Source organism: Ornithodoros turicata, chromosome 2, assembly GCF_037126465.1.
Source record: "Ornithodoros turicata isolate Travis chromosome 2, ASM3712646v1, whole genome shotgun sequence".
NCBI lineage: Eukaryota > Metazoa > Arthropoda > Arachnida > Ixodida > Argasidae > Ornithodoros > Ornithodoros turicata.
This window is the reverse complement of record NC_088202.1, coordinates 69,844,958-69,870,892: the sequence shown is the minus strand read 5'-3', so window position 1 is coordinate 69,870,892 and position 25,935 is coordinate 69,844,958. Positions and strand designations below refer to the sequence as shown.

Genomic DNA, 25,935 nt, shown 5'->3' with positions numbered 1-25,935 from the left:
CATTAATTTTATTGTAGTGCGCCTAGGCGTGATTTTTACGCCCACGCATCACATTGCAGAGCATTAATTATGCGCGGGAAAGCGACTGGAAGGTGTTGATTCAGCCCATGTCGCGAAAATTAGGAAGGGGCCTCCGATTAGGTTGAACGAACCAACGTTTACGTTTATGTTAGCATCGCTGGATGTTGAACGCGTCGTATTTGCCCAGATAGTGAGCTATTGTGGAACCAGCACCGCTTCGCTCGAGCAAGAACACCAAAATGTGAGAGCATGCTGAAGCCTACTTCTACTTTAGCATGCCCAACGCCACTACACTAGAAGTGAATCTACCGGGAGAAAATCGTCGTTCTTTGGGATTACACTCCGTAGCATGCGCCTACATTCTAAAAACAAAACTTCACAGCATAACACGCTGCTATCACACAATCTTGTTTATTGTTTCATGGTATATATTGTTTATCTTGTGATATATTATTATTATTAAGTGTTTTCTTTTTCTTTTGTTACACCCCTTATTTCTGTTCTAGCGATAAAAGTTGTTTCTATAGAGGGGTGGCCCCTCTTCTAAATCTGCTACCGTGCCCCCCTTGACAATATGTATTTTGACAAAAATAACGAAATAAAGAAAGAAAGAAAGAAAGGGAAAGGAAGAAAGAAAGAATCATTTCAATTATATGAAAAAAGGAAGTCAATTGTGGAGTAACTACAGTTTCTATGTAGCCCCATGGATTTCAATTACTCCCAATTTTAGTCCCCTGAACTTGAGTTTATTCCCCCAGCACTTCGCACAAACTTCCACGCATTCAGTCCCAAAGAAAACTAATGGTTGTGCAATGCATAGTCACCAAAATCATTCCCTTTTTCCCCTTGAGTGTGCCCCGATGTCTTAGTTTGTTGAAAATGGGGGAATCTCGGGCAATTTTATAACACTTTGCATTCGTGTTAATGGTCGCAGAGTGGTGTACCCCCAGTTCTCTACTCAAGTCAGGTGTGATAACGCTATCGCTCTGCACAGTGACTGGTCATGGGCGGGTTATGTGGCGTTGCGGCTCGCAGCCTAAAAAGCCTGGAATATAGGCAACCTGAGCCCCTACGTCATCGATTACGTAACGCGTGACGTCACATGCTTGTAAACAGAGGGTCGTCTATGCAAACTCGGCTTTTTAGACTACGAATAGGATAGTTTTTCACTCATTTGTTTCACCGAATAAATAAAAATACTATTACACAAGGTTGGCTCTCTGGATAATGTAAATTGCATACAATGCCATCAAACAAACTAGCCTACGCATCCTTATTTGTTGTCGTGCTGCGTATGCTCAGGTGCGTGAGAAATACATTGGGCACTGCAAGAATTGCACGCTGGATGATGTCCTACATCCCCTTCTTCCATAATTTCATATAATTTCTTTTCTTCTTTTCCTTCTCCTCTTCTTCTTTTTTCCTTTTCTTTTCTTCCCCTTTTCCCTTTTTTTTGGAATAGCAAGCCCTTTGGTTGACATGGCTGACCACCTGGCTGACCATTCCTTTCCTTTTTCTTAATAAACATATCCCCCCTCCCCTCCTTCCACTGAAAGATAGTCCAAACCTCCCAGCCCAGTCTTCTTCGTTCAAGAAACGGGATTCGCCCAATGACTCAAGACTCAGGGTTTACTTCCTTACTGGACCGATCCACTCTCTAACTTTCAACCCTTTTCCCTTTCTTCTGATACCATATCTCATTTCATCCCGGCTGCAGTCGTGACGCTAACAAGGCAAATCCGGAATCGTCGTCACCACCACCACTATATGTTGCTACATTTAAGGGCAGCGAACTCTTCGATCCCATTGAAAATGTCATCCTCAAGAGTACTTGCTTTCTTCGTTATTGATGAAAGTGGCAATAAACTTTTCAAAGTCCTTCGTTTCCTTCGTAGCCCTAGTAGCCTTTGCGCCAAAAAAACAACTAAAATCCTCGTCATCATCATCGCTTCGTCTATCGCGGTCTTTCTGTTTTCATTCGTACATACTGCAATTTAATTCGCTGAGCGGGTGCATGAAAGATGGAAACAATGCAAATGTCTCCACTTTAGTAAACAGACTTTCCAAATACAATGAAACAAGATGCAACAACAGAGAGCAAGCTGAGCCTGTGCGCTGGTCGGATTTATGAGGCGTCGCTCGGGCGAGCTTGAAAGAGCGAGCTGCGTTTACGTTTTTGAATGTCCGTCTTCAATGCCAAAATACTCCAATTGGGACTTTGGAGCATTTTTGGTTGATGGATTGCATTACCTCCAACGCCGGATTTTGCAGAGCGATGGAGTGGGATGGTTTCGAAGCTGTGCTGTAAAACCCGGGTGAATCGGGAACGCTTCTGGCCACGTCATCCACGTGCCATTACACCCACTGTATTGAGATATCCAATTTCGTGCCGTCTCATCCACCGAACCAAGTCATCCATCGCGCTATTCCATCGACCGCGCTGCCTCATCCATTTTAAGCTGATAATCTGCTGGGCTGAAACATCCACAATGGCACCTCATCCACCGTGCCAGGTCATCCACCACGCTGTCCCATCCATTTTAAGCTCCGCTTAAGGGACGTTTTGAGACCGGCTACGGAATTTCTCAAGATCACTCGTGGTTTTTGTAATTAAACGGGACTAAATGAAAACAGCCTTTCAAAAGTGACGCTAAAAAGCCCTTCGAAATTAGTTTACTAAGATGGTTTTTCACCGAAGTATAGCACATAGCCTACTTCTGTTTCGTATTTAGTACAGATGATGGTGGCTGGGCACTAACAAAACCATTTCAAGTTTCACTCCAGCAAGTCCGCAGGCTGAAAGTTTTTCACATGATGTGATGCGATGTGATGTGATGTGATAAAGAAAAAAATGGGGATGTGATCCTTTTGCATTACATATATTGTGTGCAACTGACGACAACTTCGGCGCCTGTAGCAGTGCGCTTTATCGGGCGAAACAAACTCCGGAATTTGGTTGGTTACCATGTATGAATACGGGTGCAGATATAAGTACCTATGCTGCTACGTGGTAATCACTTGAGGAATTACCGTATTTTTCAGAGTACAGCGCGCGCCATTATACATTGTAAAATATATCCCGAGGAGGCAGTGCTTGTTATCTAATGGTATGCGTAATACAGCGAAGTTCCTTTCCTATGGCCTCTTGCTTTGGTCCACCCGCGTGACACGGGCGTGAATTGTTAATTTAGGCTGCATGTGCGGGGAAAATTGGGAAAATCTGTGATAGGCGACGAGCACTACTAGTACACGAGGAGCGGACAGAGGTGAACGTCGCAGAGGGCCGGGTATGGAAACCAACGGGACGTGCAGAGTTCCCGAGCGCTAATGGCGTCGGTATTTTCTTCGTGGTGCGCGCTGTACATCCATTCGTGTCATACAGGGACCTTTTCAAATTCCCCAATTTTCGGCGTGCACATTATACAACGGAAAATACGGTATTACACACAAGAAAAGGTAAGAAACGTAAAATTAAAATGTCGCGTTTTATTATGATTTCATACCAAAAGCAGTACATCAGAAACAGCACAATATATTGCACAACCATCCTCCTACCATCATCATCATCGTCATCATCACCATCATCACCTAACACATTGAAATAGGTACACATAGTGTACAACTTGAAATGCTATTTTTACAGTCTTTCTTTTGGAAATACAGCAACATCTGGAAACATCCCTGGCCTCACTGTTGCCCCGACCGCCCCTTCAGTGGCACCATGGACACTGCCGAGCCCATCCCTCTCGACACACATCCCTGGCCTCCTGGGGCCGAAGCAGACTTGTACGTATCTTGAGTACGTACTCAAAATACAGTATTTTAAATACTTTTTCCGGTATTTTGGTACTCTACTCAATACTTTTTGCGACAAGTATTTTTAATGTATTTAAAATACTTTTTTCGGTATTTGCTACTCAGTACTCAAAATACTTTCCTTCCTCGTCACGCCATATCCAGCACGCTTCCCGCCGTGCCGAGATTTTCAGCTCACTGGAATTTAACCCCCTTTTTCTTCGTTTTCTTTTTTTCGGGAATTCGCGAATCTGTCATTTATCCTTTTGTACAATAGGCTGGTCCCAAGCCTGGCCTTGCTTCTCAATAGCCAGCTTCGTCAGAAAACCGTTCCTATTCATATTGCCAGGTGAGTCACCAGGGGATTAGGTACAAGATAATCCCGGCATTTATTTCCTTGGTCATCAAGGCAATAAACACGTGCCAGAGGTTGAAAGACCCGAACCGACATACAGGAGGGATTACGAAGTTTTGGGTGAGAACATATCAACAAAGTTTACTTGGGTTCACCAAAGTTCACCAAACATTACTTGACACCAAGACGTTGCAAATGAAAGATATGCATGGCTGATGAAGTTTATTCCTTTCATTTGTAAGGCCACGTTCAGAATACGCGTTTCACTTACTGCTAATACTAAAGTACTTTAAAGAGTATCTTAAATACTTCTTAGAGTATTTAGTACTCTACTCAAATTACTTTCAGTTTTGAGTATTTTGTACTCTATTTTAAGTACTTTTTCCGTAGAGTATTTAGTATGTTATTTTAAATACTTTTGCGCAGTATTTTGTACAAGTCATTGCCGAAGAGCCAGATCCTCGTTTCGGTTGTCACGCAGTCTATTATGGAAATGATGGATACAAAGTACGGAGGCCGCACGGCTGTGTTCATAGATGGTTCGTCTACGTCGGATGCCTCCTCCGCTGCCTTTGTCATACCGGAGGAGTCACTATCATGTGGGTTCCGCCTGTCACATCGCACTTCGTCGACCTCTGCGGAGCTGTATGCCATCTTGTTATCTCTAAAGTCTGTCTCGAAATACTCTCCCCGCTCCTGGGTGATATACACTGACTCAAAATCAGCCCTGCAATGTGTAGGAACCATGGGCATCCGCGGCTCGTTGGCCCCGGTGTTAGTTAGTATCCTGACGGCGCTCAAGGTTCTCGGCGAACAGGGACACCGGGTGACCCAACAGTGGGTCCCCGGCCACACCGGCATTCAGGGCAACGAAGGGGCAGATTTGGCGGCTGCTGCGGCCCACCGTATCTCCAGAGCCTTGCCCATTATCCTCTTCAACGGAGATAGGCGCTCCTACTTGTCTGCGTTGGTGTCACCCTTGGCACGCCAGCAATGGCTCCATGACATCACTCAATGGTCGCTCCTCCATGCAGTGGACCCGTCATTATCATCTAGGGTGCCAGGTGGCTTCCCTCGCAGCTTTATGACACTCCTGCGGCGTCTACGACTCAACGTCGCCTTCACCCCTGTGTTCCGTGTTAAGCTGGGTTACAGTAACATGGCGCTGTGATTAGCTTGCTACGATCCTCCATATCATCGAGGACTGTGAGCGGTACACGTGTGAACGCCGGGTACTTCGACGCCAACTTGAACTCCTCGACCACAGACCATTCAGTCTGTCCAAAGTACTAGGCCCATGGAGCTCCCCTGCGCATCAGTGCCGGGCTCTTCGCTCCCTTCTTCCTTTCATGCAAGCCACTGGACTCCTCGAAGAGCTCTAAACAGAACTCCGCCCTGTCGTCGCCTTCACTCTTACCATAATTCATCCTCTCATATTAACCACTATGAAGTGGGGTAGGGTCCTGTGGCTACCACGGGGAAACATCCCATGTCATCATCACTTCTTCATTTATTGTTGTTGTTGTTTGGAAATACTTATTTTTTCGTATAACACTTGAACACCTTCAGAATCAAGGTATTAAAGCAGGAGTCACATAAAGTCGAGCCATCACCCGTATCACGAAAATTATGTAGGAATGGCCAGCCGTGGTCATAAAGGCCTGCACGACACTGCTGAACCAGTAGTAGCTACAGAAAGTTGTTGTGAATCGTGAGATGGAAACAGTTGTGTCATGAAATGTCCTATTGACCAGGAGCAGTCATAAAATACGTGACAGTTTTAACCGCAGGGGTTGTCACAGTAAGGCACTTATGACATGAATTATGGAAATAGCCTTGAAGTCATAATAGACGACAGTAGTGATGAATAACCCCTACTACATTTAAATTAGCACTAGTCACAAAAAGACGGGTGATTAGTCGAATACTGCTATCTGAGTCGAGATTTCGGTCAAGACAAACTGAATTATACAGTTATGGGAACATGGATTAAATTGGTTGACAATTGGATTAAATTGAGAGAACAATGGATTAAAATGAAAGAGAAATCGTGTAGCACATGTCTCTCCTCGGGACAAACTTCCATCAGTGTACATATCTGCCCCTTAACCTTAGGGATCAACGTTACTTGCAGTGTTTAGATGGCAAAAGCGGACGAAAGCCATACGCAGTCAATTTTCTGCGCGACACAGCCAAAATGTTGCCAAAGGAGTAAGGTTCTCTGTATAGCCAAAGCAAGCCAATGCTTTTAACCTTCCTCCTTTCCCACCACAGCAACTTTAGTTACCAACACCCAATAATTTCGTCGCCTAATAATCAAGGACCAAAGTGATCAGAATCGATAAACTATATATAACAATACATACAAGCAGTAATCTTTAAACTGGCATCAAATGCTCGTTAAACTGGTATCAGTTGAAATGGTATAATTCTGGTATCACATACTGCTTTTCTCCAGCAGTTAGGAGAGATAACTCATTCATAGGTTACGAGGCGAGCGTAACTTCCTTGGAAATCGGTAAAAAAAATCCTGGTGCTGGGTTCTTACCGATTTCAATTTATGATGATAAACCAACCAACCAGCATTTTAACGTTCGACTTTGTGAACATTGCCACGTAAGATAGTATACAACAGCGCTCCTCTACACGTACTGTGGTCGGTACGTGGACTCCACACTTTGCCAGAGTAGAATGTCAGGTATTCTGTATATCACTATAGGCACTCTAAATACGTAATTCCTGGATGTTACACTTATAACTATAACTCATAACAATAATACCTGCTATTTCATTCATGCCGAACGCCATTGCATTACAAATGTAGCACGAATGATGTCCACATTCAGGGTCCGTTATGCGATTCTCATTCGCTTGCTTTTTAGCTTTCCATATGGTTCCCTTGCGCTATTAAATAAACTAGGTAATCGTAGTCAGTCTAAGCAACTGAGCTAAAAAATATATTCCACTGGTAAGGGCACGACGTCTTGCCTGCGGCGCTTGCGGGGACAATGCGGGGTAATAAAATGGGTCACGCTCATTCACTCATCCACCGTGCCACCTCATCCACCGTGCTGCTTCATCCATCGCCATAAGTCATCCATATAGAATTGATACATCAAACCCGTGCCATGTCGTCCACCGAGCGGTCTCATGCAACGCGCTATGACATCCACGAGTGGATGTGCTGCCATGGTGGATGACCTGGCACAGTGGATAAGGGGAACATACGCATACTCCGCGGGCAAGCATGTGATTCATGCGGGTTTGCGGCGTAGTGACCATCGACCAATCAGCGAGAGGAGCATTATCACGTGACCGTATCACATAGACCAAACTGCCGGAAGTTCACACCCGATGGCCGTGTGATTTCGTTCGTGCCGTACTACCTTATATTAATAAATTGTGTCGGTTACGAATTGTGTAAGGTTAGGTGAGAAATAATTGTTCTCTGCTGAAAACTAACATCACACAAGCGTACTGATAGGCATTTTTAAGAGAACGTTGCTCTCTTAGCGAACTAAGCTGACGTAAGGCTGTTTTTAAGTGGAGCTGCCGAACTGGTCGGCACGGGGGGGTCTCGAAGTTGGTCGTACAACACACACACACATACATACGTACGTAGGATGATGATGAGGTGTGCGATTCACCGCCGCTGTGGCGGTACACTGCCCTATTGCTTATTGGGAACGGATGAGGGGATGATGATTGGGGGTACAACATCGAGTATGGATCGAGGGGGGGGGATATATTTATTAGACGAAAAGGAAAAAAGACGGGGGAAAGGTCAGCCAAACAGTATGGATCGAGTTGGTGCAGAAAATTGGCCCGTGTGAACACTGCCTTACGGCATAGCCTTAGTCGAATGAATGTGGAAATACGCTCGGTTTCTTATTGGAAATACAAATTCAAAAAGGGAAGCGTTTGCCTGGTTAGTCACTGCCACGAAAAAAAGAAAAAGACAGTGGTCACTTAAAGGAGGTAAGAACTCCTACTGCATGTATTTAGTTACGGGATTAATAGATGTAATATTGTTCTTCTACGCTTCGTAATTCTATCTACAATCTATTGTTCAATTCTTCTCCTTCATAACTAGTGCAGCGTTAATACAAAAACACACTCTATTTCGTATTCGGGCGAGTACACGCACCGCCGTCCAGATACCTCTATCTATCGTTACGTCATCTGAAGAATTGTAGCACCCAATCAGACGCCAGCGTGGAGATACACATAACGTTCTGCTTTACCCTCTTCAAGATGAACTTCACTACATGGCACGCTCTCAGCCAACCATCATCCCGAATGACGACGTTTTCGTCTCTGATTTGTTGAAAACGGGAGGCGTAGCCCATTTTGTAGCCGCGCATAATAGATACATAATAGGCTTCGCCTCTCGTTATCAACAAATCATGGGCGAGAACGTTGTCATTCGGGAAGATGGTTGGCTAGGAGCATGCTATGTGCTGAAGATACGCACCTATCAAATTCACCTACACAAAAGGTGTCACAGACAACACCTTGAAATCGCCGTTTGGAGCCGACACAGTCGGCGGGCTCGCTTGGTACAGTTCATAGTTCCTTTAAAGTAGCACAGAAGTCATTTTTAACACCCAGTTTTCTTCCTATAAAACTGTTAAGTAGGCCAGTAAGATGCACCATGCGAAGTAATTTACACCACAGAGTCATAATTATCGCAGAAATTGAATTTAAAATACGCCGCAAAAAGCGACCGTGCGCAACGGTGGTGAACAGCCGTACCAGCCTGTGATCTGCCTGGAACCCCGCGCTGACGCTATAAGGAGAACGCTCGCTGATTGGCCTAGAGAAATGTTGTCTGCTACTCCGCTGTCGTCTGCTACTCGGCTGTTCGGGGTTCTGATAAAGCCTTTCTCCTTGCTCGGTAATGCGTCGGCCGCTCCTTCTATCCCCAATTCTCCGGGAAAACTGGCGAAACAGGTTTACGGCGGCCAAGGGACAAGGCGCTGACCCCCACTGACCGGCAAACCAGAACGAGTCTCCTTATGCCGTCATCGGTGACGTGCCATCATACCTCCTCATCCTCGTTATAGCTGGAGTGGCGAGTTAAGGGTGAAGGCGCGGAGCTATGTTTATGTGAGTTTTTTTCTGGGAAACAAATTGCACACATCAAAACCTTTCGCGCTATTCTGTATAATGACACACACACTTTCATCAGATGTCTTAATCTGAATTTTTTTTTGGATGGCCCTCTGTACTCCTTTAAACCGTCGCTGACTGGATGTGTACTGTAAGCTGTTTCAACAGCGAAATGTAAATTGCGATTAAAGACGCACGGGATAAATAATTATTTCGACATATAAACACTCAGCTGCCGCCGCGTTGAAGTTCGTTGGCCCGCACGCAAAGATCCGAAGCGCGTAGCAGTTAGCCTGCATGCAGGCGAATCCCTTCCGCAACCGGCAGTTCGTCCGGCGCCCTCCAAAATAGCGGCCGTCCGCGCGCGAACTTAAGGAACCCCGATTTAGAAACGTTGGCCCTTGTTTTGGATCTTCGCATACACAGTCGGGTAAATACATAGTGATCTCGAGCTGGGTAATGACTATAGCTGGCTGCTAGGAATTTACGACACGGTGCGCTCCATGCATCGAGTGCAGCCAGGATGCTGTTTGGATGTTTTTGTACGCTGGGACGTTGTCTCTCGGCTTTTAATGGTCATAGCGGTGTCTCTACAGGGTTAGCCTAGCAGTCATTGCGCATTCCGGTCGCATCGTAAAAACAGAAGACTGGGTTTATTCCGTCCTGAGCTTTGCAGACTCATAGCCACCTGTCTGGGGCGCAATTGAAATCTTTGTTGCAAACGTTATGATCCTGCAGAAGAACAAATAAAATAAAAATCGAACAAAATGCATATTACCCCATGCATCGAAAATGCATGGGCTGAAATGCATTTTCGATGCATGATTTTAGCAGTTCGCCCGGTCACTGTGCGTGCCTCTTTTGTCTACCTTTTTGGCTGCGTCTTTTGAAATTCGATGGCTTATCTCACTGAAAGTCCGCCTCTCTCTCTTTTTTTTTTTTTTTCATTGTGCGCTTCGTTTTCATATCACTACATACAGGTGGCGCAACGTACAGAACAAGGTTATTAGCGCATAACGTCAGCGTGTCGCATTGTTGTAGGCATCGCCACCCGCGCGCACAAATCGAGTGAGAGAGAACAGCGTCATACTCGGGAAGGAGCGTGTTTCATGGTCAACTGTCGTTTTTATACCGTAGTTCGTCCTATAGTTGTGGATTCACTTCCGAGCGACGGCTATAGGTCCAGTCTTTTGACGCACTGGTGCGCTATCATATTTTAGACGCCCCTCCTCATACTACTTATGCGTCTTTCTCTTTGCACGAACATAGGGAGGACAACGTATGTAAGGAGGAGAACGTATGTATTGACGTGGGAGATGCTCCACCGGCGAACCAGCGCCATAAATTCGTCCCGCTGCTATCGCACTGCGTCCGAGACATCTCGCACGCTGTTTGAAAAGCGTTGGGAAGCGCAGCATGCACTCAAGGTATCTCACGGTTTGTTCATTCGTGCGTTGTAGGGAAAGTCTGCTCCCTGACGTCATTGAAATAAATATGTCCGGCAGGAGCGTTGGACTCCAAACAACTCTACCGCGGTTCCTTTCGCTCGTAATTGACATATTTACAGAGTTTTTCGTATTTTATCGCGACGGCCGGCAGCGGACCTGCACCTACACGTGGAGGTGCAACCGGCAAATCTCCTCAGTGTCTTCTCCAAGTCAGGCGCCATTAGAACGCCCATATATCCTCAACCTGACGTCGTACATACGTCTTTCTGTGCGCGAATTAAAAAATGTGCGAATTCTAATGACGTATATAATGCTGATGATAAATTATACAGCTCGAGTCGGCCAAAAAGTGAAGGAGATCGAGGTTCGATAAATCAAGCAATACCCGTGGAAATAAACACTTACGAATTGATGTTTGGAGGTTGAACTACCCTTAAGGTCCTGTTCGCAATATGGGCGGCTATCTCCTGAGGCACTTATTCCCTTAACATTTCCCCTATACCTGCTAGCTGGATCTTCTGCTTTTCTATATCCCTTTCAATGTTGCTTTGCTCTCCACGCGTCGGCGCAAATATACCGATAAGCGCAGCAGTGGGGACTAGGCTGTATACGTTGTCCTGTTGGCTTATTCTAATTAACACCGAGTTAGCAAGAACTCTGCTTGCACTTGCATTCGCAACTCTGCTTGCATTTGCTTGCGCAGCAGCTCCCGCGTAATTCCACATAGTTGGGCCTGCGAATAAACTACACCGGGCGAAAGACAAAGAGAAAACAGTTTCGTAAAGCGAGGTTTTCCGGACGATCTCATCGCAATGACGGCAAGGCGGACTCCGAAATCATTAGCCTGCATATTATGTGGCCCAAACGGCGGCAGGAGCTTCTTTAATACCTAATGCGGGGAATCCGCCCATCTGAATATACATATACGGAATGCAGTGATTTGTATGGACGGCGCGGTACGAGGTCGTGAACAGTAGCAAAGTATGAAAGTTATAAGAGTACGACTAATGCAATCTGGTCGAAGACAGAATCTTCGGGAAAGACAGCAGAAGTGTTTTAGACATATAGGTTTCTGTGTGGTCGGTTTCTGGCATGAAGAGTAATCGTGGGACGAAACGTAATGTCATAGGCGGTGTAAGGCCCAGGCATTGCAAGGATGTTGGTGAGTTCTCACTGCACTCTCGAAACAGGCCTGTATAAAGAAAAAGGGCATAACTGACTTACATTTAGGAAAGGTGTGTCAGCCTATTTGTGTGGCGACATGCTGCACGTGCGTGCGGTGGGTGGTGGTGGTGGTGGTTGTGGTGCCGTAGTCGGCCATGCTTAGGCGGGCAACGTCACGACTATCGCGGGGAGGACCATGCGTCCTGGGTCGACTTCAAAGGGAACTGTGATGCTACACGTGCGCTTCACCGCATGGCACGGTGAAGGCCAACCATTACACAGGATGAAATCGTTGTCACTCCTGATTTGTGGGTAGCGCGGGGCGTACCCTTTTTGTGACAATTAACATAACTGCATAAGTGCTACAGGTTGGGACAAAAGTTTACGGAACACGCAAGCGACGTACTTTTTCTGCGGCGCGACACCCTAGCGACCGCCGGAAGCGGGTGAGTTCACTGTTTCGCAGGGGTGGAAGGGTGCGCTGTGAGGGTGGAAGGGTGTGTTGGCTTGCTGAGCTCAAGATCGCGGGTTCGATCCCGGCCGACGACAGTAGCAATGTGGGGGAGGTAAACATTGCTTGTAGCACCATGTGTCGGAGATTTTCGGTGCACGTCAAAAGAACCCCAGTGGCCTGGCTAACCTTTCCTTTCTTTCTTTCTTAATAAACATATCCCCTCCCCCCAGTGGTCGAAATCATCCGCAGTCCTACCCTGCGGCACGTGAAACGTGTCGCCACACTGGGCAGACAAACCTTACGTGTAACATCACTGCACCATTATTTCACGCTTCTCGCGACGCCTGATCCATCGAAACCGCACTGGCTGTTCACTGACGCTTCTAGCGGACTCAAATCCCCATATTTTTTCTCCTAACATCATCATCATCATCCAAGTTTGCCATTGGAGCTCGTTTGGCTCAGATTGGAGGGGATGTGGAACAGCCAATATCGTTTGCCAGCTGCAAACTCCCTCCTACGCAGACGCGATGGGCAACTATCGAAAAGGAGGCTTTTGCAATAATTTGGGCACTTTCATAATTAGCTGTTCGGCTCAGAGGTCTTTGTGGTGCTAGATCTCAATATCCACTATCATACCTTACCGTGAGTGTGCCCCATAGTTCAAAATTGATTCGGTGTACAGTTGCATTCAATATTTTAATGTCACGCTAAGACGACCACCACTTTCCCTATTTTTTCTTCTGTATTTTTTTTTTTTTTTTTTTCACATCACCATCACCATCTCGACCACAACTTCAACCTTTGAGTGCAACTTGCCACCGTCTACAAAGCAAGCCTCTCCCTTCGGTGGGCAGAGTAGCACGACCACAAACATCGCATCGCAGCAGGTTGCTCGATTATACTATTACGCGCTTGACGCAAGAAGTGCGCCGGAGATACGGAGGGAATCTTCACACCGAGAAAAGAGAACGCGTGTGCTAAGCAGCTGCTGAGACAAGAAATGGAACGGTAAAAGAAAGAAGATCAATGAACGCCGATGAGCCGGCTTCCCGGGGTCGTCTGGCGACGTTTAATTTTAGAGGTGTGACGGCCGTTTACTTGGGCGTGTCCCAGTGGGCGTGGTTGCCGCGAAAGATGCACGCGTGTTTTTAAACCTTGTCCACCAATAACAAACTGCGAGCGGACGTGATTTATGCGAGATAATTAATGGCGACACCCGTGTTCTGGCTAAACTTACAACGCGCACAAAGTAGTCAATGTATTCGCCACTCCAACGACCGATTGGGGGCAGCAGCGTAGCTCAAATATGGCGGCTGAGACAAGGGTCGGTTCCGTGACGGAATGCACAAAGAAGTTGTCGCTTTCCGAAATACAAGCATTTGTTAATGCCACTAAGGTTTCCCGAAACCTTTACGAAGGAGAGTGTGTTCTGGATGCGGGGCATGTTATAATGTGTGGCATCTCGAAGGAGTGCGGTGACGAACTGTCAATATTTGCGTTGTGTTTGTCGACCAGCGCATTATCTGGAGATTCCCACACCGTAACAGCGACACCTTCAAGCATCGCGGATGAGTCTACGTTTCGAGTGAATGCCTTTGACGTGCAGTTGCAAGGCTGGACAATCTGAATGCTGTAAGCACGCAGTTGCAGAACTCCTGATGTGTAACAGATACGTGAAAACATTTGTGGTCTCCCGCGTTGTGTGGAAAGCTCCTCTTCCTATGTTACCTTTTGGTGTCTGCACCGCGTATTTATCAAAATACTGAATTTTCGCAATATGATTAGGCTAGACAATGTCGTTCGTCACTTTTGCATGCCTGGGCTGTTCTTCGTGTGTGCAGCAAGTCAAGCAATTATGACGCTTTTCTGAAATATCCCACAAAACAATAAGAAAGAAAAATCGCTGTGGTCTTTAGAAGCTTCCCTTTCCTCTCAAGTGACCCTCATGTGCATATCATGCAAACAAACATTTTCTGTGTCGTGATTCTTCTGCGTTATTATTTGTCCTTTTGCAGGCAAGGGATACACAACCTTGAACACCTGAGTGTGACAGACTCGGAGTGTTCCTGGAAAGGAAACAAACGTAACAGAACTATGTATGATGCGCCAACAAGACTGGAGGACCGCTGCCATGTCGAGCAGCTGCCAGTGCTATTTCTTGTTAGCGCTGACAAACGTGCAAGAATAATGACTGAGATTCAGGAGCTTTGTCCAGACTCTGTGCTCAGTCAGCATCGGTATGTTTCACCTTTGTATAACCGGGTTGCTGCAGTTCTGTAGGCAGGTGGGAAGCGTAAAAGATATTGCTGCTGTTAAAAATGTGTTTCGATCATCACCGATCTTCTAATATCTTTTTTTTTTCCAGAACACGGAGGCGGGCCAAACAAGTTGTCGGGTAATGACGTTCATTATCTTCAACCGAACATTGATTTTAGCACATTTGGAGTGCTGAGGGCCACAGGGTCCTTTGCCGCGCATGAAATACTTTCAGAAAAGCTCATTCTAGCTTAGCACTCTGTGGCCCCAGAAAATACAGGACCTATCACAAACCACATGATTTGCATTCTCTACATTGATCTTGTGTGTGTCTGAACGAGCTTTATTTCCAAATCCGTAGTTTATTCCACATCGCAATGGTAATATTAGCAGCTGTGAATTGATTGTATTCCGATTCTTAAGAATAAAGCTAACATAATATTTGTTGTACTATGTTTCCAGCCTAACCAAACAGAGCAACGGATGGTCGGAAATCTTGCCAAATGCGGAGACTGGTACTGTGATGGGTGCTTTGGCGGAGAAACAGCTGTCATTCACACCTAGTGCTGACACAATGCAGTTCTACAAGGACAACATCGTTATCACAAAGGACGAAGCAGAAAAAATTCTACATGATACCTACAAGGATAAGTTGATCTGGATGACCCAACGAAGGAACCGAAAAACTGGTACAGAGCTGTGCTTAAATTCTGACACTCAAATGACAAGATAATGAGTGCACTCGTCAAAGTATGGTAATGCATACACATGTTGCAGTCAAGATTAATTTCTGTACCTGATTTTTACCACACTGTGATGTGACAAGCGTTCTTGTTGCACATGCTACCTTCCAATGTGAAGTGAATATGGCAGAGCTCTGATTAATGGTGCTGTGATAATTAAGATGCCACATTTGAGAGTGAATTGGCTAGCTGCATACCCCTTCTTTTGTATAGTATTGCTATACCTATAAACAGGTTCTGTTATTTCAGGTACAACATGCTACCCCTTGTTTACCTACAGCAAGAGGGACTGGCACCAAAAAGTTCTAAGCACCTTGCATTCATCATTCAAAGCCAACAGTGCAACAAGATATGGCAATGACAACGAAGAAGCTGCAAGGCTGAGATATGAAGAAGTCATGCAAAGGAAGGTTATCACTTGTGTGCTGGTGGTGTCTACAAAAATTCCTGGCTAGCTTGTTCTCCAGATGGAGTGGTAATGGAAGCAGGATCCCCATGTAAGCTTGTGGAAATTAAGTGCCCTGTGAAAGGGAAGCAAGTGTGTGCAACAGAAGTGGTGGCTAGCTGCAAGTTCCTAGCAAGTGATGGTGAAAACTACGAACTGAAGAAAAGGCATACCTAGTATGCACAAGTGCAACTGGGCATGGCCATCTTGAATGTATGCCAGTGTGACTTTGTAATATATGCAGCTTTTTTTTTATAACGCTGTGCATGTCATTAACGTCAAATTTGATTATGAGTTTCTGTAGAAAATGGTGTCACGCTTACACAACATCTATTTTGAACATGTACTTTCAGCACTCTGTGCACAGCCTGTAAGTTAGTGATGGGGCCCTGAATTAAAATCATGTAAATCTACACGGTGGCGTACCATGTGTCAATATTGTGCTGTGTCATGAAATGAGTGGAGGCTAAGGTGAAAGCTGCCAATTTCTGAAGTTATTTCCAACATTACGGGCTATTATGGCTTGTAAATTCCCACTTTTATTTTAACAATCACAGTATTTACAATTTATTTACAGTATTTACAATCAATGCATTACTTTCATTACACACCACTACACTTCCTTGTTTCACTCACTTCACTCAAGATGTCAAAGGAACTTGTCTTCGCCTATAATTGACCTTGATAGATTGGTGAGGGCAGCTGATATCAACAGCATGTCATCAGCAAATGGGACCATGTTCCATGTCAACTTATGGATAAGGATCTTGAAGAGCTTTATACGCTGTATGGTCCTCTCAACGTGTACTCTTGCTGCAGCTATCTTTCTTGTTCTCATAGCCTCCGATTTTCTAGACTGCTTCTTTTGGCGAAGGAAAAGTGGCCTAATCACATTGATGAGGTGCTTCTCACAGATAGAGTCAATCAGAAAGCCCTTGTCGACCATCACACTATCAATACCAGGGAGGAGATCCTTCACTAGTCCACTTTGTTCAAAAATAGCCTTACCAGAGGCTCTGCCTCCATATCCTTTGCTGACGAAGGTGATCAAACCACCTGGTGAAACGCCAATCATGTATTTCACGGTATGCCCCTTCTTATAATGGGAATAGGTATTGATGCGGCATCTAAGGCACTTGGGCACTCCCACGCTCACCTCTGTGCAATCGAAGATCACCCTTGTTTGCGAAAAATCCTTGAAACACTTTGGAATGTTTTCCAGCACTTCTTCTTTTGAGGGCCAAACTACAGCACATCGGAGCAGAGCGGACAGTGACTTTATGGTCATTTTTCACCGCAGAGCTGCAGGTTGTTGGTGATACAAAAAACATATGGCATAGCACATGAAATGGGAAAGTGTGCTTGAGTACCATCATTGTCATCATAACTTTGTCTTGCCAGTTGAGTACATTGTTGCCAGTTGTTTTTAGCATTTCCTCTAGAAGACTGGCTAGTTTGTCAAGTAACTTCATACTGCCGATACCTGTAATGGACTTCACATTTTTCTCATTTACAAGCTCTGTAAATTTAAATCCAATGTCCCCTGACGTCACTTGGATGCCTTTGTTTTCCTTAATTCCTATGTCTTTCAGAACTGATGCGAGGTCTGCAGCTTGACTTGCTTCTCGAATAATGACTTCAGTGTCACAACCATGCACCTGTTCATTGTGCACGCCATGTCCTTCCTCACCACAGAAGGAGTAATCCTGAAAATATCGTTAGAAGTGTTAACATCAGTGATAAAAATGACAACCACCACTGAGCCAAAATAAATGGTTTACATTTTAAACACGTTGCTTCAATGTAAGTGTGAAGGTATAGTGTCGTACGTTTTGAGCGTCGTCATCTGGTGCCATATCACTTGTGAAGTTTTCCTTCCTTGAACGCTTGAGGTGTCTAGCTTGTCGCTGCTGCTGCAGCTCTTGCATCCTCTTTGCTTTTCTAGCATCATGGGTGGACAGTTGTGGCAGGTTCTCTGATGGCACTGTTCCTTTCTTTAGACGTCTTGTCTGGCATTCGATATCTAGAATAAGATAAGTTGCAGAAGAAGGGATAAAATGTAGGCTAGTTGGCAATATTGCACTAAGAACCCCGGAAACGATGAAGGCAACATAATGTGCGTAGCATCGGGAACGCCGCGTTCCCCATATTACACGCGCGCGCGCACACACATCCGTGTTGATACGCGGGTGTAGGAAGGAAATAACTTTTTTAAAGCTTTCAACGCTCAGTGCTTTTGAGCACAAGGGATCCAGAAAATTAGCCCCGAGAGAATTCACAAGAAATTCCACGCCCATACGTGCGTGCTGCAATCACGCATATCAGCAAAGAACGTATGCAACATGTGTGCAACTCGTGCATATAAAGCGAAGATGACATTACTCACCAGGCAAGAAGTAGTCGTCCTTAGTGAAATGTCTGGAGCACACAGACATTGCACGTGTCACGGGTTTCCCAATCCGGAGCAGGCGTATCCATTCCTGTCGCCGATTCACAGTTTCCCCGTTGCGACGGCATGTGTCTGTTTTGCTAGGAAAACTGTGAAACGACAGGGTTCTATGTTTCATTGGTATGCTATTGCATTGTGGAACTGAGCAATTTCGTTTGCTTTTTGACGGACCCTTCTCAGGGAACTCCATAATCCTACCGCTTCGCCCTACCGGACACAGTACAGCGGTACAGCTTCTGGCGACCCTTGTTTCGCTGGCTGCGCTGCTTACCGCAAGAGGGCGAGCATTTCGTTGACTTGCACAAGACAAGGAGGGGGCACGTAAGCGATGTCGCTTCACATTCGGGGGGATATATGTTTATTTAAAAAAGAAATGAGGGAAAGGTTAGATTAGCCTGCACTACGGCGGCTTGCTATTCCCAGCAAGGACGAAAAAACGAAAACAATAATGAAAAACAAAGATTCGGCTTTTTTTACAAGACGCTCAAAGAAGCATTTACGTTAAGTTACTGAGCGCCACGCGAAACACAAACTGGGAGAGCGCTCAATAGTAAATACTCAACAGTAAAAAGTATTCGAGTAACTGAGTAAAAGCTCGAGCAAAAAAGTAACTCGCTACTTCCAAGATACTTTCAAGTTACAATCGTTAAATTCAGTGTCAAACATAAGCAAACAAAGTGAAGATAAAAAGATAAAAACGAATAGTACTCATTCGGATACTCTTGTATTCCCCCCATATCTTCCTGGCGCATACACACTTCCCTCCGCGGACAACTTGCGCGATAATGCCGCTCGCGCTGACACCGGATGTTATGCTCAAGTATCACAACGGAGTTCATCTTCTTGTAGTCGTTCCTTTCTTTTTTTTTAATTCCGTGTTAGCGCCGCGAAGCAACTGTGGCTATGAGCGGCGTACAGATGTGGACAGATGGAGAGAGGACAGCAGGAAGGAGTGGGGGACAGGGGTGTTAGTATGCGTCCTGGGCCGACGTAGTCGTTCCTGTCTCCCGAAAAAGATGGAAGGAAACACCATTGAAATACCTTACGAAATGAGTACAAGTTACTTCCAAAAAGTATTCATAATTTTTTTTTGTTCCGTGTTAGCGCCGTGAAGCAGCTGTGGCTATGAGCGGCGTAGAGACGTGGACAGACAGACAGAGGATAGTAGGAAGGATCGAGTGAGGGACGGGAGAGGGGGCAAAAGTATCTATGTTCAAGTCTAAATACCGATTTTTAACATTACTTCCATGACTAAGTTTCTCCCAAAAAGTATTTAAGACAGAATAAGTTGAGTGGATAATTTAAGATACACGCAAGTCTGCTTCCACCGCGAGATACTGTATGGCGAGCTATGCATTCTTCTAGACATCTCATTCTGTATTTACATCGTAATTCTGTGCGTCTGTTGTACCTTTGTATGTCGTACAGCGTACGGCCCCGTGGGCAGCTTAACTACAGCCGCAGCACTGAATTGATGAGCGAGTAAGACAGCAGCTTACCACCAGTTCGGGGGTTCCGGATTCGGGGGTGTGATTGCTTTCCAAGACGACATTGGGAGGTGAAACGGCTTCGAATCCTGGCATCGATTGTGCTGTCCGGGTGTTTCCCAAGGAATCATGACGTAATCCCAGCGCACATATAACAAGGACCGAGAGAGACAGGGTTACAACCCTGATCCCTGTTGTTTTTCAGCGTTGGTTGTCCCTGTCTGTCTACGTCCTTGCAATATGTGCGCTGGTTACGTCATGATTAACAGTCACCTCCCCCCCCCCCCAAAAAAAAAAGAAAAACCCGCCGCTATCGCGATAAATATTGGCCAAAGGCCGAATCATCGGTTAACGTAGCGCACAATGAATCACATGGTCCTAATAAACTGATTCCGAAGCACTGCTCTGAATAAATGTCACACGCGCTGACAATGCAGCATCCCTCTTGTCAGGTGGCCAAGGACCCAGCACTTTTACAAGGGCAAAGCTGCGGCTGTCAAGTCGGTCGAGAGCAGATTTCACTGTATGTGTACCTATAGGACAGTGCACGAGATGCGTTCAGTGTTCTCCACGGTTGCACAAAGTCAATCACTCCTCCCAATTTATGGAGGAATTGGTGTCCGTACGGGACGTTCAGACGGAACCTACGCAAGACCGTCTGGAATGGATAGGGCGAGGTAACGTAGACGGGAACTGTAGATTTCAGTTTCGGGTCTACTAGATGGAGCAACGGGGAGTTCCCGTCGTCTTGTAGCCATTGCTGTCTGTAGTCACAGTCTGTGTAATAGACCTCTATATGTCTTGCACATTTGCTTTAGCGTATGTTTTGATGAGGACAGGTGTACTAGGTCGGCTCAGTGTTGTGTTCGTTTCTCTGTGGGTCCCAGCCTCAGGTCAGTTATTTTCCATTATGCTTAGACATCTGATGAAGAGTGCGTAAATTGTGTCGTATTCTGAATTCTGGTTTCCCTCCTTCTTTTATTCTCCGATATAGGAATAGTGCGAGTAGGAAAAGTTGTTCTGGAATCGAGTACGAATCGAACATACTTCTTCGAGTAATAACGAATCGAATACAGTCCAATGTTGTGACATGCACTACATAGAAAGTTATTTCTTGAAAAATGTTTTGTGTCAGTATTCGCATCAGCAATTAACATATAGCTGTTTTCATATTTTACGCAATGTAATGTCGTTTTCAGTTATATAGTGAATATGAATAAGCGTTAACTTGTCTCTGGGACCCAAATAGTATAAGAGTAAACTTCTGCAAAAGAAAGAAAGCACCCGTCAGGAAGCTTGCGCAGTCCAGCACTGAATGCGCTTTTCTTATGCCGTGAATGCAACAGCAAACTTATATAATTCCCTATAACCCATTCTATATTTCACTATTTCAGTAACAAGTGGCCGTAAACTCACTTTATAACTGTTGTACTTCTATCTAGGCTAGTGCTGACAAATCATTGAAACATGATGATGATGAGGGTGACGACGACGACGACGACGATGATGATGATGATAGGAGAAAAAATGGAGATGTGAGCCCGCTCACTGTGGGACAAGCAACTCCAGGTCCAGTACAGAAAAAAGAAAATGGAACATGTTCTCTACAGGTTCCACACGACTTGCACTTCTGGCAAGTCATCGTTACTTTCGGCTGGCAAGACACTGTTTCAGATTTTTCTACTATGGGATTGCTTTCAGACATCCAGTGACTCTGGACCAAAATAGAAACGAAACGCTACGCATTGCGGTACTTCTATGTATCGCTTGATCTGACGCGCGTTGTCACAATCAATAACTTGCGATGAAAGAAGAAAGTCACTGAAAAGGTTAGCCAACTGTAGGACTCGAACCTACATCTTCTGGATTGCCGGTCCAGGTCTCTACCAATTGAGCTAAGCTAACACACCTCCTCAGCGACTTCCAAGGGTGCGTCATCTGAAGGGACAAACCAGCCACTCTCTCTCACTCATACACACATTTTGAGGCTTTGCATGTATTTGTCCTTTCTATGTTATTCCAGCCTCAGAACATCAGTTCTCTCTTGGTAAGTTGCGTTCCGACCTAAAAAAATGCGATGCACTAATATGCGCTTTAGATGCCGTTAAATGATAAAGTAAAAGGACAAAAGTATCCGTCGTTTTGCGTTGCACCGCAAAATAAACTATGGCGCGGTACTAACCTACCTCAGCGTAGCGCGCCATCCGCACATGAAAAAGAGACGCTCGCGAAAGTCATATTTTACCTTGGAAGGGTGTATCGAGGAAGCGGCTGACACGTTTTTATCTGAGGGTATCACCTTGTTTTTAAGAGATGTGGAGATCAAGCTCGTGTAACAAAATGTTTTCAAACTGCTCTATATGGAGTACGCCGTTAATAAAGCAGACGCCGTTACCATTCCAGTTCCGTAATGTGCAGCTCCTCGAAGTCACGTTTGCTTTTTTACCGCTTCTGCGCGAAGACGCGCATTAACATCTTAACAAACGTGACGGTTGGCTGTTGCTTAAAAAGATGTCATAACTTTCCTGTGTCTGCACCTGTATATGTTTTTTTCTTATTCTTTACAGATGTTTTTATATAAAAAGCTATGAGAGCAGCATGGACATCGTATTTGCCAGGGGGTTATACGGCCATGGGGATATTCTCTCGAAGAGAGTATGTATCTACTGTATGACAAATAAGCAAACTTCATTAATTAATTAAGTTTTCAGTTAGGGGCTTTTGTGCAGAAGAACGAGAGACAATCCTCGTTGAAAACATTTCTATTTAAAACAATGTCCTGAACTAAGCACATGCGTTGAAATACCCATCGCCAAATACGGCTGTGCGAATGAGCCGACACCACAACCATGCACCTCAGGAGCGCATTACCTTCACCGACGTTGGCTTATCTCGACCGTGAAGCCCTTGACAGGACCAGCAGATCAGCGCCTACTTCTATCATCTCTTTCGCTTTAAAGCACGTGACCCTCTGTCGTGCAATGAGCGCAGTCCTCCCAACACTTCCAGGGTCGGATTCACAAACGCGATCGTAAGTTACGCTAAGATGCGCTAAGACGTCGTAGCCTGCGGCGCGTGTACGACGGCGTCCTAAGCGCCATTCACAAAGCTATCGTAGTGGAGAGGTTACCCCCTATGACGAGGGAGAGGAAGTTGCTCGCTTCCTGTCACGTGCACCTCGGAGAGAAACAGCCAAAGGGTGCGAGACTATGTTTTCGCTATGGTAACGATGACGAAAATTTGTAATCGCACCAATAAGAGTCGTCCCATTAGAAGAAGACGAAGTTGTTCGTCCCCAAATGTTTTGTTACTGCACGGGCTCTCGGTCTTTCGGTAGCCATAATGGATACCATGCAATCCCAGGCGAAACGCGTTCGATGACACAGCAAATATATTCCCAGTATGTTCGTCTCCGGGAGGGGGTGGGTGAGAGTGTTTTGTAAGCGGTGTGTGGCACTCAGTTTTGCAGCTTTTATGGCTTCTTTTGCCTTTCTTGCAGACAATTTGGAGGGGTGTTGGGGGTGTCTTAGCGAGGTGTAGGGGATGCTTGATAAATCCCTGCGACCCGATTTTACGGAGCACAAAGTTGAAGCATTTGTTGAAGGTTACCAAGCAAAAAAGTGCCTCAATGTCACTTTGGGGATGGTCTCGAAGGTACTGTGGCAAAGTGCAATGCGTTGGCGCGTATTATGGAGTCTTTGTTTGCTGTCTCCAAATCCACCGTTGCCAAATAATGCCGCCATCTTTGTTCGTAAGACTGCTCGGGAGCTCTCGCGGGATTCCGCCGTAAGCTGCGAAGATTTTGCGACGCGCGCCCTTCGTGAATCTACACTTCGTCGTAACTTTCCCGTACGACGGAGATACGACAGGTTCCGTCGCACGAGCTGTTTGTGAATCCGTATCAGGGGTCGGATTCACAAAAAGCTCGTACGATGGAATCTGTCGTAATTCGGTCGCACGAGGAAGTTACGACGAAGTCTAGATTCACGAAGGGCGCGCGTCGCAAAATCCTCGCAACTTACGGCGGCATCCTGCAAGAGCTCCTGGGGTCGGATTCACAAAGAGCTCGTGCGACGGAATCTGTCGTATCTCCGTCGTACGGGAAAGTTACGACGAAGTGTAGATTCACGAAGGGCGCGCGTCGCAAAATCTTCGCAGCTTACGGCGGAATCCTGCGAGAGCTCCCAAGCAGTCTTACGAAGAAAGATGGCGGCGTTATTTGGCAGCGGTGGATTTGGAGACGGCAAACAAAGACTCCGTAATACGCGCCAACAGATGGCACTTTGCTACAGAACCTTCGAGACCATCCCCGAAGTGACATTGAGGCACTGTTTTGCTTGGTAACCTTCAACAAATGCTTCAACGTTGTGCTCCGTAAAATCGGGTCGCAGGGATTTTTCAATCATCCCCTACACCCCGCTAAAACACCCCCAACACCCCTCCAAATTGTCTGCAAGAAAGGCAAAAGAAGCCATAAAAGCTGCAAAACTGGGTGCCACACACCGCTTACAAAACACCCTCACCCACCCCCTCCTCGAGACGAACATACTGGGAATATATTTGCTGTGTCATCGAACGCGTTTCGCCTGTGATTGCATGACATCCATTATGGCTACCGAAAGACCGAGAGCACGTGCAGTAACAAAACATTTGGGGACGAACAACTACGTCTTCTTCTAACGGGACGACTCTTATTGGTGCGATTACAAATTTTCGTCATCGTTACCATAGTGAAAACATAGTCTCGCACCCTTTGGCTGTTTCTCTCCGAGGTGCACGTGACAGGAAGCGAGCAACTTCCTCTCCCTCGTCAAAGGGGGTACCCTCTCCACTACGATAGCTTTGTGAATCGCGCTTAGGACGCCGTCGTACGCGCGTCGCAGGCTACGACGTCTTAGCGCATCTTAGCGTAACTTACGATCGCGTTTGCGAGTCCGACCCCTGAGCAGTCTTACGAGGAAAGATGGCGGCGTACTTGGCAGCGGTGGATTTGGAGACGACAAATAAAGACTCCGTAATCAGGGTGTCGAACCGAACCCAAACCAAAAACCGTACCCAAACCGTTATTTTTCCCGGAACCGAACCCGAACAGAAATTATTTTCATAACACTGTTGAACCCGAACCGGAGCAGAACTGGAAAAAATAATAGTGGTAACCGGTCCGCAAAAAAAAAAAAACGGTTCGGACATAAAAGATGTCAGCATAAGAGATCAAGTGCCTCTCAATCCCCTAACGAGGGCACATTGGTCTCCATATCATGAATTTCGCAAATTTTCACCTCACGGGTCAAACGAGGACGTATAGCCAAGGGGATGAAACTCGCGATTTCACTTGCGGATTAAAGTGAGGCGCTGCGAGCTTTTCACGTCATCAAACGTCATGAAACGTCAGAAGTTTTACGTCGAAGCGCGAGTTCTCAACCGTCACGAGCCCGTTGGCTCCTGAGGCCGCTCCCCCGGTAAGCGAGCGCTCATTGGTTGGTTTGAAATTATGAACTTTCCTTGGCGCGCTCAAGCCGGCGACACCGTGTCGGCGGTGCCGGAGCAACTCGCAGCAAAGTTTCGAAATGTGTTGGGTGCAGCAGGGACGTGAGCAAAGCATCTATGCCGGTACCGCTTTGGATGGTTTTTAGTGTCCTAACATATTGTCGATACCGACTCTGAAAAGCTCGGTGCCTCATGGATACTTCTGCAAGTCAATTCAGTGATAGATAAGTGGAAGGCAGGTCTGCTTCGCATTGCTTGGTGCGACAACGATTCAAGAAGGACGAATACTGCGTTTTTCCGCTACCCACTCGATGACAGATAAGTCAGTTCCTATTCCATTCTGGCGCTTAGCATAGCATAGCGCCGCGCCTGTGGCGTATACGCAGCGTTTTGACAGGTAGAATTTTTGTTTTCCACGTTTCTGATCTCTATCTTTCTTTTTCAGGTATAAGCACTCAACCCATATCTGCTTCAGAATAGCATCTGCATGGATACAGTAGAATGGATAAGCCACTCAGAGTGGTTGGATGATCATCTTTCGGCATAGCAGCTGCACAAGTTCCTTTGTGGCGGGTCAACCAGGCGCCTACACAAGCAGCAAACGGATATGGACATGTTCTCTGTCTAGCCGGATCTCTGAATGTGTGTGCCTGTGCGGCCAATATACTGTTGTTCTTCTGTGAAATCTTCCACGTGAGACATCAGCTATCAGTGAA

The 25,935-nt window shown here is 45.9% G+C and overlaps 2 protein-coding genes and 1 pseudogene across 9 annotated transcripts in view; 1 reads left to right on the top strand and 2 right to left on the bottom strand.

Annotated features, from left to right (window-relative positions):
• The window catches only part of LOC135385549 (diacylglycerol kinase 1-like), a 479,846-nt gene that overhangs the window by 415,384 nt on the left and 38,527 nt on the right, over positions 1-25,935 (bottom strand). The window lies entirely within an intron of this gene.
• On the top strand, positions 13,803-16,100 carry LOC135384758 (uncharacterized; annotated as a pseudogene).
• On the bottom strand, positions 16,446-17,084 carry LOC135384757 (uncharacterized). The gene has a single exon (XM_064613945.1). It carries the CDS (start codon positions 17,082-17,084, stop codon positions 16,446-16,448), a length of 639 nt encoding a protein of 212 aa, XP_064470015.1.